We start from the raw sequence: 24,414 nt of genomic DNA on the forward strand, positions 1-24,414 counted from the left end.
CCAGGGAGAAGTCACGTCGTCTGTGTGCTCCGTCTCCCGGCTGAGGAATGCACAGCCCTCCCCCGCCTCTGATGATAATCTGCGAGCTTGCTCAGGTCCGATCACAGGGGTGAGGTCAGCCCATGTGGCAGGCTTCCAGGGACTTCTGCTTCCACCGAGGGAAGACTCAGACTTCCCGGGAGCTTGGGTTTCTCTTTAACTTATCATCTTTCAGTTTTATCTGCGTGGCTCTTTCTTCAGGTAACTCCAGCAGTGACTTTCCCTGCCAGCCTCTCCTTGCCTGGCCTGAGGTGACCCCCTCGGTCCTCTGCCTGTTTTCTCCTCTCCCCACACTTTCTCTGTGAGGTGAGTCCCCACCTGGTTTGGAGCCAAGGTGGTGGATCTGTAGGCATCCCGGGAAAGGACTTGGCCAAGAGTGCCACGAAAAGGATTCCTCCCAGCCGGGCTGATGGCCAGACACCACTGGCTGCCTTGTTGAGACGTGGGCCTGTGACTCTTGCAAGCCCTGGGAAGAAGAACCGTGAAGAAGCCTCTCCCCTCGGTTGTATTTAGTCTCCAGAGCCAGACGGGCCTGTGTACAGTGTCTCCCACTCGCATCGGTCATCAGAATGTGCTGGAAGCCACATCACACCGAGCATATTTGAATTTCTTCCAAAGGCACTCAAGTCCAAACCCTTCAGTATAGACCTGGCTTCTTGGGATAAGGTGGAGCTAATTCTTCCAGGGACAAAGCATGGCAGAGGGTCCCGAACCTGCCCATGACATGCTTACCTCGAAAGCACATATACCAAACCTGCCCATGAAAACACACAGGCAAATAGTGTTTCTACCTGAGCCGAGAAGGGAGATGTGCAAACATCCAGGCATCTTCGTGAAGCGCCTCTCATGCTCCAGAAACGGGCAGAGTACATATCAGGGAGGATTATCACCATTTCTAGAAGCTTCATTGAATCTATGCAACTCAGTGTATTTGCACAATTACGACGTGTGCCCGTTAGACTAGACTGAACTTTACCTTTCTTGTTACCTTTGGCTAGTTTTCCCCATCTTGAGTCTCCGCACTTTGAACGAATCTTTCTTTTTTCGTCATGGGATAAGGGACTTCAGCTCCGCTCGTTTGTCTTCCCTGCCCCATGAAGTTACAGGGACCTCCTGCTCTCTTTTTTAGCTCTTTTCCCCCCGAGAGCAGCTTGCTGGAGGACAGATCGTACCTTATGACCCAGTTAACTTTAGCCCAGAAGCTGAAAGGGGATGATATGACAAAGTCAGGCTGATCGCATAATGGGATTGGCCCAAGGCGTGCTGAAGTTGGAATGAGTGAGCAAGGGACTTACCCGTCCGAGTCTCAGCTGAGCAACCCAACCCCCCCTCCCACCCCATGTCTCGGACACAGTCTGGGGCAGGAAGCCCAGACCTGTAGTCCTGTTGTGGTCACCATTGGTTAAATGGGAGGGCTGAACCTGGCGTGACACCCCTCCTTACAAGGGCTTTGTGCTGTCCATAATACTGGACTCGAAGGGCAGTCCCGGTTCCAACGTGGGACTTGCTGTATTTGGAGAAAATATTTGGAGTATTGTTGTTTTGTCTGTTGAAGGTCGTCCTCTTTAGATTGTGTCAAGTGATTCTTTTCCAATACTTGTTTTCTTTTTTCCTTTCCCTTTGGCTTTAAAAACAAAAACCAGACACCAAGCATGTGTTCTGTGCCCAGCCCTGAGTTCGGTAGCCCAGGTGGTGCCAGTGGAGTGGGTGGAGTTGCCCCCAGCCCTCAGCTAACGCGGGACCCCCGCTCGCTCTGCACACCTCCGTCCATCATATGTACTCGCGGGTGGGTTACATGGAAATGTCCTGTTAAGCCCTGTGGGTTGTAAATTCCTAAAGTCACAGACCACATCTGAATCAGGCAAGATTAGGTATGGCCACAAGTGACAGTAACCAAAGGAGCTGCCCCCCCCCCCCCAGAACAAGATGGCAGTGCTGCTTCTAGGCCCATTTAAGTCAAGTGCCTGGGTGGCTGCTGAGGACTCGCTCTAAGGGGTTTGCAGGGTCCAGGCTCCTTCCCCTCATTGCCACACGCTTTCAGTGGTGGCTGTCATGGGCCAAGGCAGCAGGAGTTCCCCTGTGAACTGACCAGCAAATAGTACTGCACTCTGCCCTGGGACCTCCTCTCTCCACACCTACCCTGCCAGCTCTCAGTTCCTATGCACAATAGCCAACGCAGCTGACCATCCGAAAGAAAAGGAAACTTAGGCTCAAGCGGTGCTGGGCTTGTATCAGGACTAAGACACATTGTGCGTTTGCCGCTCTCCTCTAAGCAGCCAGACCAGTAGCCAGAAAGCAGCAGAGGAGCGCTCCAAAAGCAGCAGGAGGCTTCCTCTCCCTGGCCTGACTCAGTTGGTCCCCACCCTTCTAATGGACCAGAGTCCCAAAGGGTCTGAACCCTCCCAATGCCAGCTCTGCACCCAGCTCCACCCGGCCGCACCCCGAGGGGTTGTGCCTTGGGCAGCAACCTCAAAATGCAGCTCTGGGTTGAAAATTAAAGGGAAACTGTGCATACAGAGTCTAGTCCCAGCTCTGAAGAATTTAACTGGGAGAGAAGAATAAAGCAGACTTTCCTAAAAATAACTGGATTTCAAAATTTCAAAATGCTCCATGACAAAAAACAAGCAAAAAAAAAAAATCAAGAAAAGGTTTTGTGGTTAACAACCCAAACCCTCTGAAACGCTCAGTGCTGTCCCCGCTCTGCTGAGTCCTGCGTACAGAGACCTGTGTGACTCTCTTTACACGGTTTTCCCTAAACTTGCTTGACCACAACACCCTTTCTCCAGCAGCATCTGCTTATTTGGGAAATGCACTTCCAGGTGGATCTCAGACCTTTCCGCCCAAAGAGCTATCCCAGGGACAAGCGGAGTGAGCAAAGGCACGCACTGCTACCTTTCTAATCTTCCTTATTTCTGAGTCCTCCCTTGCTGGGGTTTGCTGATTCCTTAATTATAATGAGGCTGCCCGAGCTGCCCGATACTCTGTGTATTTGGTTTCTTTGACTCACTGGCAGCACCGCACTTGTGCTGGACGCCAGATCCTTGCCCACCCTTGCCTTGGGTCCTGGCTTTTGCCCTCTTCTCCTGGGCGTGGATTTCTCTGTGTGGTTCTGTCCTCCAGGAGGCTGCTCTCCCCAAGGGACCCGCTCTCTGCTCAGCTCTGCCACCCAGTGCGCTGCCCCAGCGTCTCCCAGACGCCCTTGGGCAGCACGTCTCCTTTGGCCTCTCACTCCTGACTCCGTGTGTTGTTCTGGTTCCTGGGGTGACAGGCTGGTGTTTACGCCCTTGGTAAACCCTGCCTCTCCCCGTCCCTACCCTGGCAACCTGCGCTGCTTTCTTACTGGTGGGGGAACCCTTCTTCTTCAGATCAGGTGCCATTTTTAAAAATTATTTATTTTTATTTGGGGGGGGAGGGGCAGGGGACAGAGAATCCTAAGTAGGCTCCACGCCCAGCGCAGAGCCCGATGCAGGGCTCGATCTTAGGCCCCTGAGATCATGACCTGAGCTGCAATCAAGAGTGGGACGCTTAACCGACTGAGCCACCCGGGTGCCCCGATCATGTGCCCTTTGGACGGAGCCTTGGTGGCGGTTTAAAATAATTTTTGAGGCGTTGTGTGTTTTTAACTATCATCACGATCACTGGCTTTGATGTTTTTGTAACAAGTGTTTTGTCCTGTCGCGTGTAGCTTCTCCCAGCGCAGAGAGAGGCAGTTCGGAGTGTGGGCTGAACCACGGAAGCCTTCCAAGGGAATTGAACTTGGTGCTGCAGTTCCCAGTCCCCAGACGGGGTGGGCTTCACCGTCTGCTGAGTTCCGTGCGCTGCTGGATGAGGATGGACGGGGAGGCTTCCACGGGGCGGGGTGAAGTGCTTCCTCCTCGGGGCGCTCCCGTGGGAACGCCCCGGGCGTGTGGACCGGTCGGAGCAAGGATTAGGTAGCAGCGTGTTCACAGAGGCTTGTTGGGCCAGGGGGTGTTGTGTTTCAGGGTGGGGACCTGCGTCCCCGCGGAGACTGGAGGAGGTGAACTGGAGCCGAGGGCACGCACAGCCCAGTCGGGGATCTGGGAAGGCATTGCAGCGAGAGCCTCTGGAGCTTGTCGTTGGTGTTTGGTTCTGACGCAGCCCTCCTCGCTGGTGCAGAGCTTTCCTTGAAAGATAGGGAACTGCGGCCAAGACGAAGCGTGAAGAACCAGAAACATGAGCCCCGCATGCGGGTGTGGGCCCGGGTTGGGGGGGGGCTGCCTTCAAGATGGCCTGGACATTCTTGCTCCTTCCCATGCCCTCCCATCATGCTGGGCTGTGCCCCTGGTCACCTGCTGGCCTCTCAGCCTCGGTATCGAATCCTTCCCCTATACAGCTTCCCAGGTCGTGGGTCAAACCCATCATCCCCAGTATTTTCGTGGCTGTTCCACCTGTCCACTGCCGCTAACAAATCACGCCAAAGTGGGCAGGCACAAAGCAGCAGGTTGCTGTGCTCTCTCATGCTTCCGTGGGTCGCCCGAGCGTTCCTGCTTGGGGTCTCTCGCGAGGTGGCACTGTGCTGTTGGCTGGGGCTGGAGCCATCTGAAGACCTGATGGGCCAGACGTTAATGTCCACTCACCTGGCCAACCTGTTCCAGCTGCTGTCGGCTTGGAGGGAGCTGCGGATGGGAACACCTCCACATTCTTGGGCTTCTCCCAGGGTGGTGGTGGGGTTCCAGGAGCGACGCCCAAGAATGTGTGCCCCAAGATCCAGGCAGAAGTCCTGGAATCACTTTTGCCACATTCTGTTGGTCAAACAAGGCTCAGATTCCAGGAGACCAGAATGAGAGTCCATCTCATGATGGGAGAGACGAGGTCACACGGCAGGAGAGCATGTGAGCTGGAAGACGTGACTGACGCCATCTTTGCAAAGGACGGTTTGCTTCCCCTCACTTAGCTGTGGACTAAAACTTCAGCATCTAAGTAAAGCCATAAGGTCTTTTTTTTTTCTTTTGTAAGATTTTATTTATATTTATTTATTTGACACAGAGAGAGAGACAGCCTGCAAGAGAGGGAACACAAGCACGGGGAGTGGGAGAGGAAGAAGCAGGCTCCCAGCAGAGGAGCCTGATGTGGGGCTCGATCCCAGAACGCCCGGATTACGCCCTGAGCTGAAGGCAGACACTTAACGACTGCGCCACCCAGGTGCCCCAAGCCACAAGGTCTTTTGAGGAGCAAAGGGGACAAATCAAATAGGTTTCATCCAAAATGGTTGAGTCCTAATGGGGGGAAAAAGTGTAGATACTTAATGCTGAGATTTCACAGTTGTTGCTTAGAAATATGCCAAGAAGAAGTTTGGTGCTGCTTTTCAGCCACTGAAACACTGTCCTCTGGGCTTTCTTGAGAACTACCAAACTGAGACAGCTTGTTAATTTTCATCCTTTACATGAGCTCGATGTGCTTAGAGATGCCGGCTCACATGCATGGCCTCATTTCGTGTTGGCATCACCCTCACACAGATGGGGAAACTGAGGCTCAGATGATGTTAGGGTTGGCATTGCTCCGTACTGGGCAGGGCCCTGTTTGTGGGCTGCCCTCACACTTCTCCACCACTCCCTCTTCTCTCAGAGGTACGGAGCAGTCTCTCTCATGCCTCTCCAGCTTGGCTCCCACTGTCTCGTCCCGGACCCTGTTCCTCCACACACTTTCTTCACCTCCCAGCTGGCGCTCAAACTTCAGGACACAGCCCAACCTCATGCTCTCCCCTGGAGCCTCACAGTGGCCGTGTCCTTTTTATGGCCCTTCCCATGCTATGGTGTTACGTGCTTGTCTGTCGCATTAGTCTAAACCCTTTGGGGTCTTTTCCCCTGCCATCAATGTGAACTCGTCCTTGAAAAATCATTTCTGTCACCTCATCTCTTATTTAAGACCTGTAATTCCAGTGTTCAGGCAGGATTCAAGCCACTGACACTCTTGCAAGAAAAATAAATGGTCCTCACATTGTGCCGGGGGTTGATACATGAATTCAAAAGTAGAAATTATTTTGCTTTAATTAGAAACCTTATTGCAAAGCCTTGGGAGGAAGGGAGAGATGGAGCTGATCATTTGATTGAAGCCAAATCTGTTTCCAGCATTAATAGAGGGAATTCATAATAATAAATAGTTACCATAAATAATTTTTTAACTTATATGTGCTGGGAAGAGACATATTTAAAATCAATGAAAAAATGGTATGCTGTTTTAGCCCCTTTGTTTTGAATTGGCACCTACCTGCCCGGGTGGGAGCTTGTTCCAACGTGGTGTCTAAATCAAGGTCAGCGATGGACATGTTAGTCCCTAGGTTAGGTGCCAGCACAAACGTACCCCACATCGTTCAGCCGGATTGCTCTTCCTCCCTTCTGAAAGCAACACCTCTGTACATTCATCCCATCTTTCCCCAAGTGAGCAAAACTCCCACAAATAAGTGAATTTGAGAATAAAACCCGACTGGATTAAACAGGGTTCAGCAGCTTTACTTGTAATGCGTTATGAAATATAATGGACCTGTGAAAGCCCACGAGCTTCACAGACGCGTGCGTGCCATCCTTGTGAGCTGACCTTGAGAATCTTTTGCGTCTTTCTAATTGTTAGTGTATGCTTCTGAAGCTCACACGCAAACATGACGAACTCTTTACTGCAGAGCACTTCAGAACGTGGTGACACAATGGTTTTAATTACTGAAAACACTCCCTGAGTCTTCAGGGGGGGAGGAGAAGGCAGCGCTGCCCAACTGCATTCAACCACAGCCCTCCTCTCTGTGCCTCCCCCTCGCAAAGCTTCTTCCTGGAATGATTTCTAGACCCGTCTGTAACTTCACAGGGGGGTGGCTTATATTTCAAACAAAATGGACACAAGCCCGGGACAGCAGCGGGGTTCAGTGAATAGAGCGTTGGAGGCAAATGCCCCTGGGATTCACTTCTCAAGTGTGGAACTTACTTGCAGGAAAGATTTGAGGCAACCAGAGGAAAAAATCTCTCTAAGGCTTGTTTTTTTTTTTTTCATTGATGGAAGAGTTGATGCTGATGTGAACCTCATAGGGTTGTGATAATAAACAAGGTAATATGTGTAAACCTCCTTGTATAGAATTCTGGTTACAGTTCATTGACTGCAAGGTGATCCAATTAGATACATCAGTGAGTTGGACAAAGACGTTAGATGGCAGGTGGTTCTTTATGAAGTTCTGCTCCTTTTATCCAAAGTTTTCTTTTGTTGATAAAATTTATGATTATTTTTGAATCAAAAAATTTTTTACTATAAAACTCTTTAAAATGGGATGTATCTCATTGGCTTTGTATGGATCTAGCCATTCGTGGTTAATACGTGTTGATTACATTTAACTGAAAGCTTTTGTGTCAAAATGAATTGGGCTGGCTGTACCTAGTCCAACAAACTGCTCCGTCAGTTATTAGGTGACGGAAAACGTGAGTACATTTTTAACAAACAGCATACAATCGATTCTCATTATTTGTGGTGTAGTTATGTTCGATGACTTTACCGCAAACACTAAATTAGCAAATAGTGGACCATTAGTTCTAGAGAAAATACAGGATTAAGTTTCTGTGAGCCTCTGTTCATAACGTTTCCGTCATCAGATCAGTGCATAACCTTGTCTCCTGTGTGTTTCTGTTTAAAGGGTCTTATGTCATACACATCGTTGATTCCTTAATGTTGGACTCACGGCCGACAGCACTGATATCCCTGCCCAGACAAGCTTATCTGTCCATGACACGTTTTCCCCACAAGTCCATCACAGCCTCTGTGCTTATGAGCACTGGACTGCACACTTTGGGGGCTATTTTAAATAGTGAAATCACCAACAAAAAGCAAAAACGAAAAAAGCCTGGCACTAGACAGACTATTGAAAGGACATTTGTTTACTCTACGGAAGCTGGCTTAGAAGGCAGTGTCGCCTTGGCCTGCCTCAGCTGGGCACGTGCACATGGGGTGACTCGGATCCTCAAACGACCGTGACCACACTGCCAGTGCCGATTGTGAAGTTACGAGTACATTTCAGCGAGGAGGAAGAATTTGCAGATAACGGCTCCTGTATTATGTGTTGTCACTTTACATGTGCTGGTATACAGTGAGTCTCTGTTTTCCAGGGACGAAGCTGCGTTCCCCCACCCGTGGACTGTCACTGCCGCTGTCGGGGGGGGGTGCTCGTTGCTGAGGAGCCTCCGGTGTTTGCAACAGGAGGGAGGCTGGAGCTCAAGCGGCCCCCCCATGTGTGCAGCCCCTGCCCCAAGGCAGAGCTGGCCTTGGCTTCTCTGTGTGCATTTAGTTTCCTCCCTGCCCAGAGCTCACCTTGGCAGCTGTATTGGATTGTTTCTCTAGGATCCCATGATATATAGAAGCTCTTGGCCAAAAAAGCCTACGCAAATTGGTTTTTTTTTTTTCTTTCAGTTGTTATTATTGGGGGAGGGGGATCGGGGAAGAGGAACTGGCCCAGCAAAGTGGGTATGAGGGAGCTGGGGGGGCCAAGGGCCAGCTGCTCAGGAAGGAAAGGGTGGGCGCAGCAATTAACCACCAGTCCAGCTCAAATTAGGCCTCACGAAGCAAATTACTGTGTTTAGAAAAGAATCTCTTCTCCGAGGAGTCTGCCTTCGGTTCACTGCAGATGTTGGGTAGTCAGATAAATAGGAAAGATGTCAGGAGAGGTGTCTTTAAAGAGGTAGCATTGAGATGGGTCTAGAAAAGTGGTCCTTGAAATGAGCCTACACCGTCTAGACCATGTGCAGCCAAGGTTAGTCGGGACACTAGCCACAGCTGTGGGGGTTAGAATCACACCTTCTCCTGGGCCGGGGAGGGTGTCCCATCCCACCCGCAGGCCGTGATCCCTGCCTGCTTTCCCTTCGTGGGGACCCGGAAGTGTGAGTGAGATCGACTGCCTGGGGAAGGAGTGGATTCCAGATGTTTGGCTGCAAATGTGGGCAATGCGGTCCGCTTGGGCCTACGCACACACTCCTGGCCTTGATGCACAGGCTTGCAGTGCCTCCCCTTGGCCCAGCCGCTAGGGTAGGTGGCCCTTGATGCTTTCGCCTTCCCATAATTAAAAGGGGAAAGGTCAACATGGAACATTTGGCGGGAAAAACAGTTTGCGATAGTCTTCGAATTTCGGCTTGCATTTACGTTCTTCGCCTCTCTTCTGGCTTTTTGGTTTTGTTGTTCAAAGCAACGTGATTCAGACCCGAGTCTGCCTGGAAGCTTTACGGCCCCTGAGAAAAGTCACAGTGCCTGCGTGAGAGGCGTGCATGGGCCCAGCCCCTGGAAGCATGGGTTGTGTGGGGGTCGGAGGTCCTGGGTTGGACCAGTGCCCTGCCCCACCGTGCATCCTGGGACCCTGGGGAGCCCTCAGCTGGGACGTGATACCCTCTTTGTGAGAAGGGGTACCATAAGCCCCACTTCACCGGACTCCGAAGGAGTAGCTGACTTTATTCTGTAGTCAGGCTGTTTTCCTCCCCCACCAGCCGCATCTCTGCTTCCCACCTCCACCCTCCAAGAGACAAAAAGCCCAATTCTTTGCTCTTCAGAAAAACGGAAAATGTCGTAATAAAGTCATAACAGATCCCATGGCGCTTTAAGGTCGTGAGTTTACAGGCCGTTGATGCTAGCGTTCTGGTGTGATTTCTCTCAGCCTCACTGCTATTCTGCTGCAGAGGGAGAGAGAGCCTTAACCTGTCCTGCAAAAATTTGGCAGTGCTAAAAAAATAATCCTTTACTATGTGTTTTTTTTTTCACTGACCCCTGCTGCTAAAGTAAATGAGTAATGTATTAAAGTATCCATTCTTTCACATTGAAGTGTTACTGTTCATTTGATTTTCTCTCCCCTTTTGTCTTCATGTGAGAATAAAGCTAGTTAAAAATAACTGTGATAATTCTCTATATAGCAGTTCTCCAGCATCTGCGAAGAAATATACAGATCCTGTGATGGGTGGATCCAACCTACTTTGGGCTCTGGGGAAGAAACAGGGTGCCAGCGTTGATACAGGAAAGGTTCTTTGTATTGTGTCTCACTTACTTCCAGGGTAGCTTACTTACTTTTCAAGACTTCCCCTGCTTACCTATTTATTTTATTATTTTGTGTTAGGTTCTGTTATTATATTCTTTTATACGTAGGTAGGAGGCTCTGGTTACATGCCGTGGCACAGGATATGGGGTGCTTTCCTCTGCAAGAAATTGAAAGCCCAAATCAAACTGGCTGTAGCCGTAAAGGGAAGTTATTGGCTTCTGTTGCTGAAAAATCCAAAGGCAGATGGCTTTCAGGCTAGGGTTGATCCAGCCATTTCACAGTGTTACCACAAACCTGGTTTCTCTTCTTCTCCTGGCTCTGCCTCTGCAATGGTTGGCTTTAAACCAAGAGTGGACCTCCTCCTGGTCCCAAGATGGCTGGAAGCAGCGACTGGGATCACGTAGTTAAGTGGTCACCTCCAGAGAAAGAAGAGTCTCAGAAAATGTCTTTGTCTCTGCATTCTCCAAAAGGTCTTATTTTGGTCAAGTGCCTGTCCCTGGAGCCAGGAAGATACAGTACCCCGATTGGCTTAGCCTAGGGCCACACAGTGTATATCTATCAGTGGGGGTGAAGTCAGCTTCCTCAGACCTGCAGGGCCCCTAGAAAGGAGAGAAGGAGGTGAGGCTGCAGAAGCCACCAACAAATGTCAAGTGTATATGGCTAATCAATCCCCGAGGTGTGGACAAAATACATAGCTTTTTTTTTATATTCTGGTTGTTTCAATCGATAAATATTGGTGCTAGAAATAGGTCCTTGAGAGCAGAGCTGTATATATGTTTCTATCAGTTCGCTCATCTTGATCCCCTGTTTTCCCTGGACATCCAGGAGAAAGGCTTGTCAGCAGGCCTTCCTGCTACCCCAGAGTCTGACATGGGAGGGAGGAAGGAAGCATGGAAATGGAGGCATCATTCCCCAGTCAATAAAATATTCTTCAAAACCAGAATCTGTACCGCTTGCAACATTATTCATAAAGAAACAGGTTTAATGAAACAGAAACGTAATAAGAAAGAACCCTGCTTAATTTGTTACCTTCCCACACCGTGGACTTTCGTACTCACCATCCCACGGCCCCTCCTTGCTCATGCCATGCCACATCCTTGTCATGTCCGTGCTCAAAAGCTGGGTTTTGTAGTGAGCAATAGAGAAATGTGCAAACGACCTGTAACCTCTCATCTTCTGTCTGCAGTGGGCAGTTTGCAGTGGTGAAGAAATGCCGGGAGAAGAGCACTGGTCTACAGTATGCCGCCAAGTTTATCAAGAAAAGGAGGACGAAATCCAGCCGGCGGGGCGTGAGCCGCGAGGACATCGAGCGGGAGGTCAGCATCCTGAAGGAGATCCAGCACCCCAACGTCATCACCCTGCATGAAGTTTACGAGAACAAGACAGACGTCATCCTGATCTTAGAACTGTGAGTGCTGTCCGTGTGGCTGTGGCGGGGCCGGGGAGGCACCGGCTGGGGGTCAGGGCGGTTGGGGTCAGCCCCGAGCCTCGTCAGGAATGAACTCCGCTTTGCCAAATTCGAGAACAGCCGTGTGCTGCCTGCCCCAAGACCCATCTGTGCTTATCTAGAATGATGCTAAGGAGCGGCTTCCATGAATGTAGTCCCCCCGACTTGGAAGAAGGTCCCCAAATCTTGGGGCTCCTCTTCCTTTGTCATGACGTCATCTGATTCCTGAGCCGTCTGATCAACTTTAAGCTTGTGTTCCTTTTCTCCTCTCGCTGTCCCTATGCCTTCCTCGGTTTTTCTCCTTCTCTTCTTCCTCCTTCCATCTTAACCCCCCACCTCCATTCTCAGCTGTTGGAACTGTCAACACTAATTACATGAGAGGGTAAAACTGAACCAGCATCACTCAGGGGTGATTATAGGCCTTGTTTTTAAAGCCTTTCGCTTGTTTTCTCCGGCAGGCCCTGCCTGTCGGATGTGGTCGTGGGCAACGGACTGTAGCGTGTTGTTCTGTGATGCGTCTCTGTCCCCGGGCCCCTGGCCTGAGTGCCCCACCCCTCGCAAAGAGGCCAGCGGCCGGGGGAGGGAGGAAGCTCCCAGGGGCACCTGGCTGGGAATGCCTCTGGGCTATTGGGACGGAGGGGAGGCATCAGTGCCTCGAGGGCAGGAAGCACGGATGGAGCAGAAGAGGCCGAGGTGACACACCAGTCCCGGGTGGTTCTTAAGTGTCCATAGGCCCTGCTCATTTCCTGGGGCCTCCAGAATTCAGATCTGCTCTTCTGCCAGCCAAACAGCTCCCCGTGTTTGCACATCCCTTAGGGTTAGGAGGGGATTTTTGAGACCAGATGGGATGGAAGGAAGTGAAGGGGGGTTTATGGAGGGCTCAGCCTAGCCCCGGGAGCAACAGGGGATTGGGGGTGCCAGCAGCTTCTCATCTGTCACGGGGGGGGGGGTACTTTTTCTATGAGTCTGAGCAACAACTTGCTTAATTATAAATTGAGATTAATAAGAGCTACCCCCGCAGGGTCTCGAGGAAATGAGTGAGTTAAGAATCTGACAATACCTGGCATAGTGTCTGATTCGTGGACATGTGTCCTTCCTCCCTTTAAACCAGAAGGTCTCCGCCTCTGTGCCCTAGAGACTTTGGGGGCTGGGTGATTCTTTGTCCAGGGGCCATCCTGGGGGCTGTGTGGTCTTTAGCAGGGCTCTGGCTTCTACCCACTAGGTGCTGGTGACGCCCTGCCCACGGGCTGGGACAACCAAAACAGCCTCCAGACAAGGCCACGTGTCCTCTGGGGGCAAAACACCCCCCTTCTCCCCATTGAGAACCCCTGCTTTACGGAAGAGCGGGGCTTTAAGAGCACAGGGGATTAAGGGGCTTGCTGGGGTGCAGCACAGGAAAGAGACGTGTCGCAGTGTAATCCTTGCTTTATGTGACAACTCGCGAACCAGACAGAACTGAGATCAAAATCCGGGCCAATCTTTTACCGTCCATAAGCCTGCATTTGCTTTCTTATGGCTGTTATAAGAGGCCATGAATACAAAATTCGTGGGAAGAAACGTTACAGATCACAGCTGTTTTGTCTTTTCAGAGACTTACTGGGTTGTGCCCAGTGACTCAGGAATGTCGCTTATCCTCTTTATACCCCGAGCTGTATGGTGATGCCTGTGCCTTCCAGCCCTTCTGGCTCCCCCCTGCCCATGCATGTCTGGACTCCGCTGCTGATGCCTGGGCCCAGCCCATAGAAATTTCCCCTAAGGTCCATTTATTCTGTGCATCGATTGGGTGACATACAATTACTTTTTTTTAACTACTTGATTTTTACAATTTTTAAAAAATATCATATAATTAATCTGATGCTGGAGGAGGGAGGGTTCAGAACAGTCCCGTTCCCCCCAGCTCCCTGTCTCATTCCTTTATACTCACACCACCTTCCGCCCCCTGCCTCCTCGCAGCCGCTAAGCTGTTCTGTCTTAAAAATGCCCTATACTGTGGTCCATATATACGATGGACTATTACTCAGCTATCAGAGAGAACGAGTTCTCAACATTTGCTGCAACATGGACGGCACTGGAGGAGATAATGCTAAGTGAAATAAGTCAAGCAGAGAAAGACAACTATCATATGATTTCTCTCATCTATGGAACATAAGAAGTAGGAAGATCGGTAGGGGAAAAGGGGGGTAATCAGAGGGGGAATGAAGCATGAGAGACTATGGACTCTGAGAAACAAACTGAGGGCTTCAGAGGGGAGGGGGGTGGGGAAATGGGATAGACCGGTGATGGGTAGTAAGGAGGGCACGTATTGCATGGTGCACTGGGTGTGATACGCAACTGATGAATCATCGAGCTTTACATCGGAAACCAGGGATGTACTGTGAAATAATATAATAAAAAAACATTTTTAAAAATGCCCTATAAATAGAGCGGTACAATGTTCAGCCTTTTGTGACTGGCTGCTTTCACTCAGCATATTACTTTTGAGATTCAGACACGCGTGTTTTGCTCCTTTTTATTGCTGAGTGGGATTCTGCTGCAGGGATGCGTGTTTGACCACTTACCCCCTGAAGGACATTTGGGTTGTTTCTAGTATTTGGTGATCATGAATAAAGCTGCTATAAACATTCACTTACAGGCTTTTGTACGATCTTAAGTTTTCATTTTTTCTTTTTAAGATTTTTATTTATTTGAGAGAGAGAGAGAGAGCAAGAGCAGGAGGGAGAGGGGGAGGAAGAGAGAATCTGAAACAGAGTCCCCGCTGAGCACAGAGCCCGCCACGGGGCTCAATCCCACGACCCTGAGATCATGACCTGAGCCAGAACCAAGAGTCGGAGGCTGAACCAGTGAGCCACCCAGGCGCCCCAAGATTTCATTTATTTGGGATAAATTCCCATGAGTGCATAGCTGCATGGTTAATTTTAGGAGAAACTGCTGAGCAGTTTGCTGAGTGGCTGCATGGATAGAAGTCCCTCCAGCAAAGGCTGGGAGGGCCAGTGGCCCCACCAGCACTTGGAAGTGTCAGTATTCGACAGTGTCCGCTCTAGGATGTAGTGGTTCAAGGAGGTGCACAGTGGCGCACAGCCTTCATCGTGCATTGCGCGGTGACCTTGACTAAAGGTTGAGCGAGCCCACCGAGAATGGCCGTTAGATGGAAAGAACAGAAGAGGCCCGAAAAGACGTCCCTTCCCCATGGGGTCAGCTGCATCTTTCTCCTCCCTGAGTATCTGCTCTTCACAGCTTCCAGCACCCCCGTGAGCAGATTGTCCCTGTCTTCACCTACCGGGCATGTGGGCGGTTGTGATGGTGACCTTTCTGTGTCAGTGGGGATGTTTGATCCAACATTATTCCGGGCTGTGTCTCTGAGGGCGTTTCTGAATGAGATTAACGTTTGAATCAGTAGACTGAGTAAAACAGATCCCCCTTCCCCAGGGTGGGTGGGCCTCATCTAATCAGTTGAGGGCCCCAGCAGCACAAAATGGAACCTTACCCATAATAAGAGGCATTTCCTCTTATCTGATGGCCTTGGAACCTAGGACATTGGTTTTTTCCTGCCTTAGGACCGCACTGGACCATTTGGCTCTCCTTGGTCTCTAGCCGGGTTCAGCCCACTCACCCTGCAGATCTGGACACTTGTCAGCTTCCATGATTATGTGAGCCAATTCCTTAGAATGAATCCCTGCTCTCTCCACGTATGTACACGTACCTCCTATTGATTCTGTTTCTCTGGAGACCCCTGACTAATGCAGTTAGGGGAAAGTATACGCTTATTTAGACAGCACAAGCCTGTCCCCTTTGTGTGTATTTACTTTGCCACGAAGAGGTATTTTAATTTTTAATAGACAATTCAAAATATTGGGTCTGCCTAGGAGAGACCTCAGTCATCTTTGTCTTGGAAGAAATTATCATTCTAAGTTCTATTAGCTTTAAGGGAAGATTAACCATCAGTGACACATTCCATCTCCTCTTTTCTTTCTTAAGAATGTTGAGGCAGGGGGTGCCTGGGTGGCTTGGTCGTTAAGCATCTGCCTTCGGCTCAGGGCCTGATCCCGGCGTTCTGGGGTCGAGCCCCACATCGGGCTCCTCTGCTGGGAGCCTGCTTCTTCCTCTCCCACTCCCCATGCTTGTGTTCCCTCTCTCGCTGGCTGTTTCTCTCTCTCTGTCAAATAAATAAAATAAAATCTTTAAAAAAAAAAAAAAGAATGTTGAGACATAGTGGTGGTTCAGGAGAGAATCAAATTTGAAGAATTTGTGAGAAAATAGCCCTATGATGGACTAGTGGCCACGTGTCTGAATCCCTGGGTTCAGTAATCTTTCAGTGGCTGTATTTGTCCGTGGTAAGAAGAGCTTCCTTCAGGCTTTCTGATGAAACGCGTTCCCTCCTTGAGACTTGTGCCTGATGGCACTTGTATGTGTAGCTGTCACCTCCAGACTCCCGGCCCGTCCTTACAGCTGAGCTGAAGAGACCCCAAACCACCGCTCTGCTTCCTGTCTTGCCAGCTGCCTCCTGTGACCTGGGTGGGGTACGGAAATGGCATCTTTTCTGTCGTTTGTGAAGAAACGACTTGGTGTCTGTGTCAAGGGCACAGTTGTCAAATCCTAGCCGAGGATCTGCCCTTTAAGAATTTTGTAAGCCTTGAAAGTAGCTTTAAAGAATATAGTCCCCCAGCCCCCGAACTTGTTCTGCTGGGAAAGCAACGTTTTTTTGTGGCTGACCTGCTTTTTGGCTCAGCACAGCACACGCACAAAGGAGGCATGTGTGATGTCTGATCACGGTTACGTGTCTTCCGCACCCCATTGTTCCCTATGAAGCCATGCCAGTCTGGAACTCTCCTCTGGCTGTGCTGTCACTCACCTGCACATTGTCCCGTGGGCAAGCCACTACGAAACTTTGAGGTCAGTACTTGACTCATTTCTTTTTTTTTTTTTAAGATTTTATTTATTTATTTGACAGAGACAGCCAGCGAGAGAGGGAACACAAGAAGGGGGAGTGGGAGAGGAAGAAGCAGGCTCATAGCAGAAGAGCCTGATGTGGGGCTCGATCCCATAATGCCGGGATCACGCCCTGAGCCGAAGGCAGACGCTTAACCGCTGTGCCACCCAGGCACCCCAGTACTTGACTCCTTTCTTAACTCTGTTACCTCATAGAAAGGGAAGCTAAGCTCTCAGAACTTAAAGTCAGTGCTAATCAGAGCCACCGGCTTCTAGAATTTTGTTCTAAAACTTGCTGTGTAGAAACAACCACGTATTTTAGGGTGTAGGTTGTGATGCATTTTTGTCTCTAGCTCTCCTCTCTCCAGACGTGGTTCAAGCCCAACGGCCGAAGGGGCCAGAGGGGTGATGTAAGTGAGCAAGTGTGGTCTGTATGAAGCCTCAGGGTTGGGGAGGCATCGGGGAGCAGTGAGGACTGTGGCTCAGCCAGAATCCCAGTGCTTCACGTCGGACCAGTCGGTTGACTGCTGTCATATGGAATTTTGGATTTAGTGTTGTCAAATCTTGTAATTTTTTCCAAGAAAAGTCTGTAATCTAGGCTTTCAATGTTGGCAGTTCACGGTATTCATTAAACAGAAAAACTAAAACCTATCTGAAGGCCACAGCTGCAGAGACCTGAGACTCCAGTCTGTTCTATTATAGCAGTGAGTATTAATTGATCACTGCCGTGGGGGAAGCAATGCGTGATGAACACCGTCGGAGACAGCCCAGAAGGGCAAGACGCACACTTGGCGTGGAAAATGGTTTTGTTTTGTTTTGTGTTTAATGTATAGTGTGGTTTAACACGGTGGCTCTCACACGTCAGCAGGCATCAGGATCTCCTGGAAGGCTGTGGAAGTGAACAGTATGTGGCTGCACTTCTAGAGTTTCTGACTCAGTGGGTCTGAGGGGGACCCAAGCATTGGCATTTTAAACAAATTCCCGGCTGCTGCTGGTCTGGTGGTCACCTTCCAGGCAGCTGTTATGGTTGACTTGTGGGCCTCCCGGTAAGATGTGTTGAAATCCTAATTCCCAGTACCTCAAAATGTGACCTTATTTGGAAACAGGATCTGTGCAGACGGATTTCGTTAGGACGAGGTCATTTTGGAGTAAGGTGGGCCCCTCCTCCACTATGGCTGGAAACATTGTAAGGAGGAGGCGTGTGAGGACCGAGACACGGGGAGAAGGCCATGGGAAGAAGGGGGCCTGGCATGATGTGTCCATAAGCTACGAGGAGAGAGGCATGGCGCCGCGTCTCCCTCAGAGCCCTCAGGAGGAAACAAGACGCCTTGGTTGTGGACTTCCGGCCTCCACACCCCTGCGAGGCCATCAGTGTCTGTGGTTTTCAGCCCCTCGGTATGTGCACCTTGTTAAGGCAGCCCTGGCAAACGAACACAGAAGTGCTAGTCGAGTAGAAAACTGCACTTCCTAGATGGGGAGCCACTCACATGTGAGTCTAAAGTTCTGCCAGCAGGTCAAAACTGGAACAGAACACCTGAGCGTGGCGGCTCCGTCTGGCGACGGGGCCACCACGTGATGCGTGAATCTCGCTCTCGGCTGCAGGCCTGGGCAGAAGAGGTGGCAAGGGTCTTAAGGCAGGAGCAGACATCACCGCATCCCCACCTGCTTTGGGATAGCCCTCCCCGTAGCTTTGAATCACCTATCTGAAAGTGACCGTGTAAAGATTTATAAAGTAAAAATGCTCTCAGGGCCAGGTAAGTAGTGGCGCCATGGGCTGTGACGGGGAATTCGACCCGGTGTGGGTATTTTCCAGTCTTACATTTTTCTCCGTATTTGTTCTGCTTGGAACTTAGAGCAGGTCTTGAACTCAGAGTAGCCTTTTCTCCGCAAGCTTGCATGCTCGCTTGCTCTCTCTTTTCCTGATGGGAGATTCAGTTTCATTAGTGCGCTGTGGTTGCACCCAAGTGCAGGCGCGGAATGAATAATGCATTCTGTTACTAATATTTTTTTTTAAATATTTTATTTATTTATTTGACAGAGATAGAGACAGCCAGCGAGGGAGGGAACACAAGCAGGGGGAGTGGGAGAGGAAGAAGCAGGCTCATAGCGGAGGAGCCTGATGTGGGGCTCGATCCCAGAACGCCGGGATCACGCCCTGAGCCGAAGGCAGACGCTTTAACTGCTGTGCCACCCAGGCGCCCCTGTTACTAATATTTTTTTAAACGTAGAAATGTAGATTATTTATTTTCTTTATTGGGTAAAAAACACGTGAAATTGACCCTCTGAACCACTTTCCACTGCGCAGTAACGTTAGTAGTTTGCACACTGTTGTGCAGATCTCTAGAACTTTTTCATCCTGCAAAAGCGAAAGTCTATGCCTTGGAAATAACAACTCCCCTTACAAGCTGACTTTTTGACTTTGGCCAGGTTAATAATTGCTGGAATTCAGTTTGCTCATTGCAAACGACCGCTGAGTTATATTCAAACATTTGTGCCATCTCAGGTCACTTTAGGCAGGATCCTTGTTAAGTTGGCTCCCTCTCTCTGTCATGGCCAAGCCGAGATGAATTTTTTTTGGTCATATGTCCGCACGGTGTATGCGGATGAACTCATGCCACACTGACCTCCACAGGTCTAGAATGACAAGAGCTCTTCAAAAAGAAAATGCAGTGATTGGAGCCATGGTCTCCTTACCTTAAAAGGGGCAAAGTTGTATGACGCAGAATGCAGTTGTACGGAAGTGTAATGCTGATAAGTGAGGTGTCTCTGATGCTGGGGGGCTGGCCAGCCCCCGCCCCCACCTATCCCCCTCCGCTGCTCTTGGTTCCACTCCTCTCCGGGTCCTCACAAGACACAAAAGCACACTCAGATTTCTTCAGTGCTTTTTTTTTTTTTTTTCCCTCTCTACCGCGGCTACATTTGTTCCCTCTTCTCTGAGCTCGCGGCAGCTCTTCTGACTTTTTGAACTTTGGGTTTTATTCGGAGAGGTAATTTCAAGAACTGTGCTGGATTGTGTTTTGGCACCTTTCTCCTCAGAGAGCTGCTAACAGGCAAGAGCGGAGCACCAAAGTGCATTTGGGCCGCAGCCTTACCTTTCCCAACAGAACGGGATCACATAAAATAGGTTTTTTCCCATTCAGGCGCTCTCTTGAGAAACAAAACCCTGCACGTACGTCTCCCCCCACACTCTCTCTTCTTGCTAGTGCGGTTGAAAAGTGTTCCCTTAGTGTTTACTCAGTGGGCATTTTTGCTCATGTAAGTGGGGTATTTGGTTGCTGGAAGGTCTTAGAAAATTTGGGAAAATGGAAATTATAAAAACTTCGGGTGGCATCTGAGCTGAAAGATCTGTGGTTTTTTTTTTTTTTTTTTAGATTTTATTTATTTATTCGACAGAGATAGAGACAGCCAGCGAGAGAGGGAACACAAGCAGGGGGAATGGGAGAGGAAGAAGCAGGCTCCTAGTGGAGGAGCCTGATGTGGGGCTCGATCCCAGAACGCTGGGATCACGCCCTGAGCCGAAGGAAGACGCTTAACCGTTGTGCCACCCAGGCGCCCCAAGATCTCTTGTTTTTATCACATATTCGTTCGCTGAGCATCTGGCTTGGTGTTCTCTGTGCCGTATACGTGAGTTAATCAGTATTTGCAATCTTTGCGTACCTCCAAGAAAGACCTATAGTGGCTGTGGTCTGGTGAATGGGTAGCACCGCCTCCTGTCAGCCTTACGGACGTCTGCAGCTCTGCCGACAGGTCCCTGGACCCCTCCCCAGGGACCACAGACTACTTTATGACACTCCGGGGTAATCCACATCCCTGGGAACTGTCCACCCTTCCTCTTGGGAGCCACAGAATGAAATCTTATTATTCTTCCTGTCTCGGTCGCCCACTCCACTAACCAGCACTTTGAGAGGATGGAACAGGGGACATCCTGTGGGATTGTGGCTTAACTGGCCCCTCAGACATTCTGATCGCCTCTCTCATCCCATTCCCACTTCCTGCTGGTCTGGTTTCTTCTCTGTGTGGCTTGGGCCATCCCAGGGACGGGTCACAGGCTCCTTGTGCTGCTTGGCTTCCTCTCTGCATCCAGAGACAGGTTCCTCCCAGGCCAAGGGCTGCCATTTTGGTGCTCCAGGCTCAGCCCAAACCTTCCACCTGGCTTTCCTCCATGCTAGCTGTGTGGCACCCACATCTAGACACACTGCGCTCAGAATTCTGGGATGGTAGTCGGGTTCAGCTTGGAGACAGGAGCCTGGGGGATCTCATCCCCAAAAGGGAGAGCATCCCAGCTCCAGGACCTGGGTGGCAGTCCCTTCTTAGGCCAGTGTCTGGGGCAGGTCAGTAACAACCACTCCCGATCATCCTTGCGCCTCTTAGAGCCTCCTTTCTGCCTCATGTCATTGCAAAATGTTGCTTAAAAACAAAGGGAAATACTTCTAAAACAACCTGGTATTTGCTTTTTCCTGCTAACTTACATTTTTGAGTAACTGAATGTTACCTGACCGTCTGATGTTTAGCGACTCCTTTTCTTTCCGTGGTTGGAACTTGTTTTTAATGCAGTCAGAGTCCTGTACTGAAGACAAGGGACCGCAGGGCTCCGGTGGCGTGGCAGGCGGTATTTGCACGTGCCATCCTCAAATGCCAGTTTCCTCTCCAGGCTGTGAACCAACGCGGTTCCCACGTGTGGCCACAGTGTGACCCGAATACTGCTGTGTGGACCAAGTTAGACGTGAGACATGGGCTCCCGGATCTGGACTTCCCTTGGTGACAAAAGTGTCGTGGGTTTTTTCCCCCAATATTTGGATGGGGAAGTTCAAGTAGCGTTGATCGTTTTGGAAACGTAGGGTAGGATGTTCACTTCTTCTAAGGTCCTTCCAGTTTGGTGTGGATCTTCGCCAACCGTCTGGAGAAAGAGGATGTAGGTGAAGGACGAGAGAGGCTTTTCTTGGAGAAGAGAGGGAAGCTGCACTTCACTTGACTCATTGGGTTAGCTGCGGTGGGACCCCTGCCTGGCGTTACCTCATTTCATCCTTGGGTGCAGCCCCAGATTATCGTCACCACCCTGCAGATTCGGGAAACTGGGTCCGTTCTGTCCAGATGCAGGCGTGGGGGATTCTCATTCTCAGACAGTAGCTTTTTGGGGAGGAAATATTTTTTGTCTGAGTCCTAAAATTCTGCCAGGCCCCTGTAGGACTTAGTCTACAAGGCCCATTGCCCATCTTTTAAATGCCGTCATCTTTGGAGGCTGTGGGGGAGGTGAAGGACATAAAGAAGATCCCCTGGGAGCACGAGGGCTCTCCAAGCCTGCCCCACTCACTGTCCTCCTCATCTAGGGCCCGGCCAGTCACCCTGACCGTTACCCCTGGGCAGTGATTCTCAGTTTTCAGTGGATCTAAGAGCTATATTTGCTCCTCCTCAATTTCCAAGCAGTGACGTTCTAGCTTTTGGACGCTAACCTGGACTCGGTGGACCTTTCTGTTTCTCCAGGGCTGCTTCTCCGGCAGCCATGTTGTTCTTGCCCCTCATTTCATAGCCTTTCCGCGACGCTGGGAGAGGGCAGAACATGGTCTAGTGTAGCTGGGTGGGGGGGCGGTGATGGAAGTCTGGGAGGCGGGATGGCCGTGTGGCAGCTTTTGGTATTATAGCTGCATGCGCATATTTGCCCCCCCCCCCCAATATGTTTTTTTGAGGGCAAGACCATGGCCTCCTCTGGCACGCACAGCCTCTAAGACTGTGGTCCAATAAATGTGGGAGAGTCAAAAAAGAGCAAGAAGAACATCATGGTGTAAGGCAAGGGTCACGGGGCTCTCAAAAGCCAGTTGACCCCTGACGTAGATTTTTTTTTTTTTAAAGATTTTATTTATTTATTTGACAGAGAGAGAGACAGCCAGCAAGAGAGGGAACACAAGCAGGGGGAGTGGGAGAGGAAGAAGCAGGCTCATAGCGGAAGAGCCTGATGTGGGGCTCGATCCCACAACGCCGGGATCACGCCCTGAGCCGAAGGCAGACGCTTAACCGCTGTGCCACCCAGGCGCCCCTGACGTAGATGCTTTTATTTATGAGTTGCTGATCTACTTGCTTGGGCTTCAGGAAACCTACTGTTGACTAAGTTTCCGAGAGCGTAAGGAATAAGACGTAGAATACGGCAGCCAAAAAGTGGAAGCAACCCAGTGTCTATCAGCTGATGAATGGATAAACACAACGTGGTCTGTCCATACAATGGACTGTTATTTGGCCATAAAAAAGAATAAGGTACAAATACTCGCTACACCATGGATGAACCCTGGAAATGTTATGCTAAGCGAAAGAAGCCAGTCTCAAAAGATCCGTCTATCGTATGACTGGATTGATAGGAAATGTCCAGAATAGGCAGATCTGTAGAGACACAAACTAAATGAGTGGTTGCCGAGAGCAGACGGGGTAGTGGTGACGGGGAATGGGAGTGGCTACTAATGGGCACAAGGTTTCTTTTGAGATGATGAATATTTCTAAAATTAGATTGTGGTGATAGTTGCACAGCTCTGCGAATACACTAAAAACCACTGGATTGTACACTCTCAGAGAGTCAGTTGCATAGTATGTGAGTTATGGCTCAATAAAACTTTAGAAAACATCTCTGATGGCTCCTTACCTCCCATAGAATGAGGCCATGATCCATAGAATGGTGTAGGATGTGTGAATCCATGTCCCGCCTCCTCCTTATACCCAACCATTTCTCCACGCCTCTCACCTCTGTCCCTGATGCTCAACCCACAGAGAAGCTCTTGCCTTTACTAGATTATTCCATGTTCTTACCCCCAGTCCATCGTTTATGTTTCACCTCTGCCTGACATCCCAAACCTTCCCCACCTGGAGAACTCCTACTCATCTCTCAAAGCCCAGCTCACACATCGTCCTCTCTCTCTTTGCCTAACCCACCTACCCCAGTTAGATTTAATTGTTTCCCTAATGTGTGTTTTCGTCAGCTTTTAGAAGTGTGTTGATGGTAGCACTTCCATACCATATTTTAAATGTTTGTGTGTATTTCTCCTGCAAGGGACTGTGAGCTTTTCAGGGGATGTGCCAGCCTTTAACGTATTTGTCTTTCTGCCTCTGTCTGCCTCTCTCTAGAAGACGGCATGAGTACTAGCACACAGTCCATGCCCGGTAAGGGTGGTTGAAACTGCATTCAGTCAAGGAGACCAGCAGGGAGATCCTGATGAACAGCAATGGGGGCCTTTCTAGAATAAGGACAGTGGGGATGACAAGAGGGAATGAGCTGAAAGTTCTGCATCATTTGTGATCTGCTGATAGTAGCCTCTCTCCTGAGAACAGAGCAGTGTGTCGCCCTACCCGATTTCCACGTTGGGCCTGAGAGGGCTGGGCCATCTTTGCGAGCTGGGTGCCTGGGATGAAGAAGGAGTAGACTGGAAGGGTAGCTGGTGGGATTCTGAGGGACAGGAACCTACGACGTGCCTGGCATTATGATGCTGGACATCAGTGACAGTCAGAAGTGGGCAGTTAGAATTAAAGCAGCGATTGTCACTGGCATCTGGTATCATAATGCCCATCACATGGCAGGGACTCAATCAACATTTATGCAAAAGGAAAAGAAAGAAAGAAAAGAGAGGACGTGAGCTCTTCGGACAATCAGAAGTCACCGTTGCCCAGCATAGCATTCCTTATAGAGCCAACCTTGCTCAAACCCTGGCATGGCCCCAGGCTGACTGTGCTGTTGAAAGAGATCCAGATCTCATCTGCATCTTTCTTAGAGGCCTCGGGTGGGGGTGGCTCTCTGCTCTCTGCTTCCTTTTCCAACAGAGCAGGGTTTCGGGCTCCCCCCCCTTCCCCTTCCCCAAGGTGTTCAGTAGGAGGCAGTCAGCTCTGTGCCCTCCTCTGCCCCGATGCCTGGCTTCTGCCAGTGGCTAGACTCTTTAGCGCTCCTGGAGGGAAACTGAGGCGGGAGGTGGTCTGACAGCTTCTCTACCTGCTGAGTGAATGTCCTCTCTTTCACCTTTCCCTC

The 24,414-nt window shown here is 50.1% G+C and overlaps 1 protein-coding gene across 5 annotated transcripts in view; it reads left to right on the forward strand.

The window, feature by feature from the left end:
* DAPK1 (death associated protein kinase 1) overlaps positions 1–24,414 on the forward strand; it is a 176,867-nt gene that overhangs the window by 82,926 nt on the left and 69,527 nt on the right. For 4 of the 5 annotated variants that reach the window (XM_048218266.2, XM_048218268.2, XM_057305686.1 and 1 more), the window contains exon 3: positions 11,232–11,453. In XM_048218266.2, coding sequence (XP_048074223.1) covers positions 11,232–11,453 — 222 coding nt within the window. Of the gene's footprint in view, positions 1–11,231; positions 11,454–16,498; positions 18,173–24,414 lie in introns of those variants that run through there. The other variant, XM_057305687.1, reaches the window with a different exon arrangement.

This window comes from Ursus arctos, unplaced genomic scaffold (assembly GCF_023065955.2).
Source record: "Ursus arctos isolate Adak ecotype North America unplaced genomic scaffold, UrsArc2.0 scaffold_33, whole genome shotgun sequence".
NCBI lineage: Eukaryota > Metazoa > Chordata > Mammalia > Carnivora > Ursidae > Ursus > Ursus arctos.